Source organism: Candoia aspera, chromosome 1 (assembly GCF_035149785.1).
Source record: "Candoia aspera isolate rCanAsp1 chromosome 1, rCanAsp1.hap2, whole genome shotgun sequence".
Classification (NCBI taxonomy): Eukaryota; Metazoa; Chordata; class Lepidosauria; order Squamata; family Boidae; genus Candoia; species Candoia aspera.
In genome coordinates, this window is record NC_086153.1 from 111,581,742 (window position 1) to 111,590,919 (window position 9,178).

Sequence of the window (9,178 nt, forward strand, 5' to 3'; positions counted from 1 at the left end):
AACAAATCTTCATTGGCAGAATAATTTTGATGAAAACTGGCTGAGGCAGATACTGTGAACTATACCTGAGGCACACTTCAGACGGCATCCTTCAGCTTTATCGTTTGGAATCCCTTGTTTCTTAGTAACTTACAGAAAATGCACTACACATTCCAACTGGAAAGAAAGAAAACCAGGGTTAGAATTAAAATGACTTTCTGTTCTTTCCCTAGGGAATATTGCAACCACTACAAAAAAATAATTAGGATAAAAATGTGTGGCCTATAGTTAATGCCAATATTCATACCCAACGGGAGATATTACCTGCCAATATTCGGCATCAAGTTACAGGTATGCTTTTTTGAAACTACAAATTGAATATAAAGATTAGATGTAGAGAGTAGTCTATTTTCCAGTTGTCATAAAGGGGTCCAGTAGCATGTTAAAATAATATGTTTTTGCAAGACTAAGTCCTGAAATCTAAGAGCTGTTTTCTTCTCTTTAATTAGAATCTAAAAATCAAAATCAGTTGAGCACAGTATACATATTTTGAGCCATATCTTGAATGCATCTTTTCTGCTGAAGCTTCCACAAACTACTTCAGACAATACATCCTTGATTTCTTCCAGTTGCTATGAAACTTCTGAGGCATAAAAAGTTATGATACTTATACTACAACATTCAGCTTCAGGACTGCTTCATTAAGAATATCCTACAAAACAACAGATACAAAAATTGCAGAAAACAAAAATGTTTAGCATTACTGCTTTCCTTCCCACAGCAAAAAACAGTCCCTGGAGTTTTGTCAACTCCACCTCCATTCCAGTTCATCTTGAACCCCCTGTGATTTAAGCATGACCAGTTCAAGCAGCAGTGAAAACATAATTAAAGAGGTTTTTCATTGACTGATGCTCCTATCCTATCTGCCTAGACAAGAATGGGAAATAGAACCACAGCAGGATGATGCAAGTTTATCAGTAATTGTTCCCCCATGACTCTTACTCTTACATCTGCACATCTTATTTTGAAGGTTCACTTCACGTGAAGGTAATACAACTTTATTTTGCACATTCCAGAACACAGATCTTTCTACATCAGTATGTTAAGAAAACATCAACTCTGGAAATTACATGCCCAGGTTCAAGGCAGAATTCCAGTTATTTACTACACAGTAAATCCTTCAAAATCCACCCTCTGTCTAAACTAGTTGCACCCTCTTTCCTCATGATGAAGACAATGAACATCATACCATATTTCGCTAGCTCTATGAGTAATTATAGGAATGCAGCAAACCTTGGTACAAACACAGGAATGGTCCAGAATAAAATCACATTGTTATAAATGCAGAAGGTACATTACAAGATAAAGAACTGCCTTCAATTTTTCTAGTACAACTCTTCATCAGAACAAATTTATTTACTGTATTAACTTTCATTTTTAATGTTAATCTGAGTTCTCATATAGAAGTGGCCCAATATTTTTGGTGAGTTTGCAAGGCCTCAGAGAAAGTCTTCCGTGTTAATAGCTGAACATGTAAGAATGCTTTAAATCTTCCAAGGAAAACACAATATTTGAAAAGGACACAAGACTCAGACTGTATAGAAATCAAACAATCTGTGGATAAGCAGACCTTGCTGAACTTATCTGGGCTTAGAATCTAAGCAGGGTCATACCTGGTAACTGCCAGGTTACACCAGGCCAGTAGGCTAATTGAGCAGTCTAAAAACATTCCTAAAAGAGGCAATGGTAGACACAGCCTAAAGAAAGAAAGCTACATGGATGCCTACATGAAGTATTCATCAACTGGACTGAAGGAAACTTTATCTTAAAGCTTAGGTCACTATAAGATAAGAGGCTCAGCAATTACTGTAGCTGTCTTCAAAAATAATTAATCTGAAGTAAATGCTACTTTTATTGGAATTTATTTGAGATATATCTGAGGGATGATGTATAAATTCAATATAAGATGATAAACCATTTCAGAGGGGAAATTATACTATTGGTTTCACAGAGCAGTATTCAAAATGTGTATCCACCTTCAAGAGTGCAATTTATGCTGCTCCACATATCTGTCACTTCCTTACTACATGCGTAGATCCCTCCCTGATTGGAGTTGGCAAAGAGGAGAGTAATGCTGCTATTAAAGGCAGAGGAGGAGATTGTCCATTTTTCATGTAATCTCTGGCTTCTCCAGACAAGGCTAGAAAAATTCCTGATAGAAACTCTGGAGAATCTCTTCAAATTACCAAAGACAGCATTAAATTAGATGGATCAGAGGAGTAACTTTGTAGACTATAAGGAAGCTTATATGACCTTCACTTTTTTCCTCCACAGAACTGGTTGCCTGGAAACATGGCTACTTGTCCATTTATACAATAATTTACTGGTCCTCATCATCCATTACTCCACCAGCTTTAGCTTTTATTGGTCAGAATATTCTAATAAAATATGCTGTAAAGGAGAGCCCATCCATTTCTCTCCGAAAACCAGCTTTTTGCCCTATATGCTAGCTTTTAAAAAACCCAGACATTCTCAGAAATAATATTTTCAGAATTACACTCTCCTGTTTACCATTGGTAGCATCAGTAGAACCAGCAATTATTGTCTTAATAAATGCAGACATTGCTGAGTAGGAAATTTGATTCCAGCTGCTTTGATCTACTGCACAGTAGTGAGCAACAATACCTTGGAAAGTAGATGCTGACTTGAAAAGCACATTCCACTCCAGGAAGAACATTATGACCAGATTAAAGCTACAGTTCTGTGAAATCACAGCAGAACCCATGAAGCAATACATAACAATTCCAGAGTTTCAAAACCATTGAGAGCTACAGTGAAGTTGATGTTTTAAGACTATGAAAATATTTCTAGTATTTGTGAAAGAAAGAATACTTAATGCTAAAAACATTGGTTCTATTATCCTTCCCTTGAATTATACTGTTCATTAAAGTAATACAGGTTAAAATAATAGAAAAAAATAAAAATGGAGGGTGGAAAAAAAGAAATGTAAGACTAAAATAATTAGACTTTATTTTCAAGTGTACTAATCATGGTGGCTAGATTCATATGTCAGCACCCATAATGCTTGTGGCTTAATGTTATCTGAATCCAGCTATTTTGGTTTATACACAAAGTTTTTTGGTTTACTGTTACATGTACCAGCCAAGAGTTTATCTACATTTATTCCATGTGACGCAGACCATAATGGAAAATGTGTCAAAGGTAATAGGGGTATTAACTGTACTTGCAAATGTTAGGAATTGTTATAAAACATGAAGCAATTCCAGTATAATTTTCAAAAATACAGAAATATGTATAACAGATCACAGACCTGAATGGACTTCAAATGTGGAAACAGAGTGGGGTAGCAAGATCATTTTTGTACTCTTTGTATGTAATGCTAAATAAGATCTCAAGCACTGCAGAAACATGATTTTTCCCCCTACCTTTCTAACTTTCAAACGGTAACTTTAACAGTAAAAAATGGCCCTAGGAGACAGATTGGGGAAGATGCAAGATCTTGTCGATCAGTGTTACTGTATTACAATGTATATTGTTTATTACTGTTACAGTATGTTGCTTTTACTCCTCAGGTTTTTCTATGTATGCTGCTCTTGGAAGAGCAGCACAGAAATATTATTAATAAATAAAAGTAAAATCAATCAATACCACGATGAGTATCAGATGTAATCAGTCAAAAACATATACTGCTAGATTAGATTGAAACACCGAGTCACCACTATGAACCTTTCCCTGATACCAGAGTCATGACATTAGGAAAAAGTAGGAATAGGTTGGAAATGTCATGCCAAAGCAGAGATGGAGTAAATAACCTTGTAATTTATTCTTGTTAAGACAGCTTTAATTCCAATTCTTGCCAAAATTAAATATATACAATCCATAAAGAAATGGGACTGACATTTAGAAGAGATAGTATCCAAACTAATACCAGTAGACTACTAATATGAACAATATGAAACTATTTTATACTAGCTCATACTAGCTTCCTTGGTCTGGGAGGGGGAAACAAAAGTATGGCCCCCCTCCAGCCCTAGAATCCTCCTTCTGGATTCTCAGTATCCTATAGAAACCAGCTTAAACCTTTTCCAAAATACTATGGCCCAATTAAAAAAACAATTATTTTCCTTTTAAAACAGAATACCAAAAAAAAAAAATCTGCAAAAAAGTTGAGGCTGTACTTCAGTACACAAAACAATTAAATACAGTACAGCAGAAATTTGAGCCAGGATTTTGGCCTGGCTTTGGCACTGAAAGAACTGCAGATGATTCACTAACAGGTAAAAGGCAGAACCTCAACAACTTTAGATGCCAACCATGATATTCTTTGGAGGCACAATACCTGTCACTAGAATACAGATTTTCAGCAACTTTAATCCTTGCAGGAGGACTATTTCCAGATGATTATTGTATATATCTCCCCAGAAACTTCTCATCCCACAGGATGTAGAATGAAAATGTGCACTGTACTTGCTGGCTTATATTTGAACAAGCAGGCTAAAAAAAACAGAACCGATTATTACAAAGGGAGTGGCAACATGATGCCTTTATTATCCAGTCTCCTGCCTATTATATCCAGTCAGCCTGATTTCAATTCTGAATCCACTAGACCAAAATGAGTGAATATTATGGGCAAGAGACTGTCCGATGAATTAAACTCAAGTGACCCATTCATCTATTTACTTCTACATATCTAAATATGTCACCCTGAAATAATTTCATCCTAGAATTTTGCTACCACAAAGTGGATTGCCCAAAAAAGGTTTTGTTATTAATTTCATCTCTAAATGCTGAGTATTTTCTTACTTACCAATAACCGTTTGCTGGTGTTAAATAACCTTAGAACAGCCCTGTTGGGTAAGGCGAAGGTCTAACATTCTATATCCCACAGTGCCTAATAAGAAGAGCTTGAGGAAATCTGTAACTAATTCCACTCTTGCTCCTTGTTCATCCCCTTTTGCATATTGACTAAATATAATTAACATTAGAGGCCAATGACTCTCAAGGAAGAGGAAAACACAGTATGGAAAGATTGCATATTTTATTTACCTTGAAATGAACAACTAAACTGGCAATGCATAGTTCCTATTAATTTCATATGGGTAAATAAGAAGGCTGACAGAGTGGATTGATTATATCCCTCCCCAACCAGTGATGTGATTTCCCTATTACCTGTGAGAGACTGGAGGTATATTCTTCCATGACCAGCATGGAAACAAAAGGGAGACAGCTAATAAATAGGCCAGCTTCTTTTACTAGCCTAGCAACAGGTGAACTGTCTGCTTTTCCAAACTAGTACTAGACAATTTTCTGGGCTTATTTACAAGGCTGCTTTACCTAGAAATTACAATGATGAAGTGGCAAAGAATTGACATTTTAAGTCCTCTCTCTCATCAATAACCTTAAACTGCATAAACAATAGACATGAATGAATACCATAATATAAAGATGCAGTTTTTCTTGGCTTAAGGAACTTGCCAAGATTTTGTGAAGCCTGTTAAGGACCAAACTGTGAAAGTGAAGGGTCTGAGGCCTGGTTTTGGGGAGAGGAGTTTGGAATTTTAAGAAGTAAAATGAGTGCTTAAATAACTGCAAGGCTCTAGGCACTCATTTTGCTTATACAACAAAAGATGCAAGTATAACCTCTGTCTCACTAACCTTTTGGCACTCCTTCAGAGTGTCAACTAGCAGGTGAATATTTACAAACCAGGAGGTGTTTTTATTTGGATTTTCAAAGAGCCTCTGACAAAATAGCAGTCATAGGACAAAAGGAGAGGGACTATTCTGGATTAATAAACATTTAAAGAAATAAAGACAAAAGCAGGAAAAAATGGATAGTTACTGCAATGGATGGTGGTACCTCCCAATTAAATATATTAAGACCAGTGTCTTTTAACTTATTTACAAACAATTGAGCAGAGAGAAGGTTTAGTTTGACACACTAACTTGGAATATTTAAAACAAAATTATTTTTTTATATAACTTCCTACTAAAAAGCCACAACAGTGTGATGAAAATTAGAACTCAGGAGTGAACATCTTAATAAAAAAGTAAAAGTAATGTGGGCCACCATGAAAAATGTAATAATCCATGTTTGGATTATTAGGAAAGCAATTAAGAATAATACTGCCATTGTCACTGCTGGCTTACATTAAATCAACCTAGAACACAGCATAGAGTTCTGATCACAACTCAGGAAAGGAATGCTAGAAAAAGAACCACATAATCAAAGGGTGGAGCACATTTGGGCCTTAACAGAAAGGAGGGACAAGAGGCATTAAAATTAGACATTTTGTGAAAAAATCAGATGAGCAGAACTTTACCAGAATCCATAGCAATTTTCTCAAATCAGGATAAATAAAAGCAAGAACTCCTTTATATACTGCATGCTTAAGCCATGGAATTTACTATTTCAAGTGATAGACCCAAAGCTGGATAGCTTTAAAAGATTATTAGGCTTATTCACAGAGAACAAGTTATTAAGAGCTACTAATCATGATAGCTATACATTTTCTCCAGTACAAAGTACAACAGGGATCTCAGGATAAATGCTGATGAGCATTAGTGCAAAGGAGTTCCTATTTCGCCCCCTGGCAATTTTTCCCATTGGTAATTGGGCTGGCTTACTATGGAAACAGGATGCTGGATCAGATAGAACTTTAGCTGGATGTAAAACTGCTTTCCTATGTCTGCTTATTTATATATTTACTTCAAGTATTTATACTCAGAGTTTCAGCCTGAAAAGTTCTCAGAACAACTTACATGATAATAACAATTGGATCCAAGTCAAAGAATTGCTTAGGATTGCATACATGATTGCATACATTTTCTAGCAGAAAATCCCCACTCACCAACTTTTGGTGGAAAGCTTTCATAACCCCATAGCAGGTAAAGCAAAAGAAACAGCAGCAGCACATCTCTTTATCTGTGGTCAGCAATCCAAGCCCTAAAGCCCAGTTCTAGATCTTAACATTTCTTGAAGATCTCCCAAACTCCTGCTCCAAAGCTCATAATAAATAAATACCGCCTGAAGCAAGAGAAGTTGCCAAAATGTATTGCCAATGCGTACTGGCCACTTCCCAAAGGCTTTGATTGTACATGTTAACCAAGCCAAGCTTTATTGAGTTAACTCTCTTGTTTCAGTTCGCAACACACTGAGCCACAAATTAGCCAACTGCACTTTAGTCTAATGTATTACTGTATGTGAATCCATCCAAAATGGCCTTTCAGTGAATGTTCCATCATCCAAGTACATCACAGATTGATATAAGGGCAGAGGCAGGGAAAGCTAATAGGAAATGTACAATGAAGTAAAAACAACAACAGAGCAAATGAAAAACAAAGGGGGGGGGAACCACACCTACACAGATTTTTAGAACATGATCCAAAAGCCTAGAATATATGGATATGATCTGTGTTTGGATAAAAAGGAGGCAACCCTAGAACCCTGTACAACTGGCTCCAGAATAGCACAAGGGGAGAAAGGAGCTACTCTAAGTAGTTTTTAAGAATATCATATACTTTATGGTTTCCCAGTGATTCCTTTCCATTTACAGTAAAATCAAGCCTATTCTTGAAATTGGCTGGATACAGCTAATACACAGGTTATCATGCTGCTCATTACAATATGAAAAGCTCTATCTGCATTTCCAGATGAGGGTGCCGTGAAAGGCATCTTAAACAAGGGCACCTCCTTTCCCCTCACCTGGCCTGAGACCGCAACCCACACCTTAGATCCTCCTCAAACGCAGCAGACCCCTGCTTTAGAGAAACAAGCCTTTGCAATGCCAGCTTGTACCCCCTTCCCCTAAGAGTCTTTTCCGCGAAGTGCAACTTTTTTGCCTTCCTTTCTGACATCGCTGAGATGACGGAAATCATCAGGGACAAATTTAACACTTGTGCGGGGGAAGGGGCAGCCTGCAAACGCATCTCTTCTCCTCCACTCAACAGGGCAAATCACTCCTGTCCAAAGGGCCACTTCTCCAGCCACCAAAAGGCAAGCAAGTGCCAGGGTATTCAGGGAAGAAAGCAGTATTCATGCGAACTCAGAGACACACAAAGGGCCCATCCTCGACATACTTCCCTAGACCACCCCCTCGCACCAACACTGTAGTCCTCCCAAGAAATGCTGCAATGCCGGGGAGGGGAGGGGAGGGGAGGGGAGGGAGATGTTAAGTCAGTTGTGAAACGAATTGAAGGGCTGAAGCGGAGCGACGCATCCCACAGGCGCCGTTGGACGTTGCCCTGGCAACCGAGGCAAAACCCTCCGTTATTGGCTGAGGGGCAAACCCCCCCCCCCCGGCCCCGCTTAATGATCCAGGGAACTAAGTAGACTTTTCCTTTATGCGGCGGCGGGGCAATTACGGCGTTCGGGGGCTGCAGCAGCCGCTCGGCGAACAGGCCTTCTTTGTGGAGCTCCGTCCTGCCACCCAAGCCTCCCCTCCCCGCTCTATGGGAAAACAACTCCTCGTTTTCAATGAGGCTAAAGACGAGCTTTTCCCAGGAAAAGTCCATTCGCAATCGCCGGTGCCTTCGGCGGAGCGGGCGGGAGTCCGTCCTCGTCGCCCACCCTCACCTCTCCAGAAGGGACCAGCAAGACCGCTTGACAGCTCCGCGTCCCGTTGCAGTTGGCTCGTCCGGCCTTCCTTCCGATCTCCGGGGCCGAACAGACCGAGGAAAGCAGAGAGAGGAGAAGCTGCTTCTGTGGGAATGCGGCGCTGAATGCACGCTGCTGGCTGACCGGCGGCGCCGGCTGCTGCAGGGGCAGGAGGAGGGAGGAAATCCGCTCTCGTTTTCTTTCCCTTTTTTCCTTCCCCGTTTCTTTTTCTCTCTCCCTCCGCCTCCTCCTCCTAGTTGTATTGCTCCCCTTTTCTCCAGTGCGCAGGAGCGGCGGCAGCGGCGACAATGCATTGTTAGCAGCCGCGAAGCTGGAGGAGGTCGAGTAATTCACCTGCAAGAGGAGGAGTCTCGAGGCTGCTTGGGGCGCAAGAGAAACGGCGGATCAAACAGAAATTGCCTTAGCTGCTCGTCCGCTGGCGGGCTGTATTAAAGGCTCGCCGCAGGCGGATACAAAGGCCGGTTGTTGGTGCTCGGTCCGCGGATCTTTCCAGGATCCAGGACTGGCCCAAGACATTGGTAGCCGAAGGTGGAGAGAAGCATAGTACTTACCCCTCTTCCATAG

The 9,178-nt window shown here is 39.7% G+C and overlaps 1 protein-coding gene across 3 annotated transcripts in view; it reads right to left on the minus strand.

Annotated features, from left to right (window-relative positions):
• The window catches only part of KLHL32 (kelch like family member 32), a 103,932-nt gene extending 95,030 nt beyond the window's left edge, over positions 1-8,902 (minus strand). For 2 of the 3 annotated variants that reach the window (XM_063311911.1, XM_063311902.1), the window contains exons 1-2: positions 8,573-8,902; positions 66-156 (exon numbers count right to left, since the gene is read on the minus strand). In XM_063311911.1, the coding sequence (XP_063167981.1) occupies positions 66-88 (23 nt within the window). In that variant the 5' untranslated portion in view covers positions 89-156; positions 8,573-8,902. The remainder of the gene's footprint in view (positions 1-65; positions 157-8,572) is intronic. The other variant, XM_063311885.1, reaches the window with a different exon arrangement.
• Between the last annotated feature and the right edge of the window lie 276 nt (positions 8,903-9,178).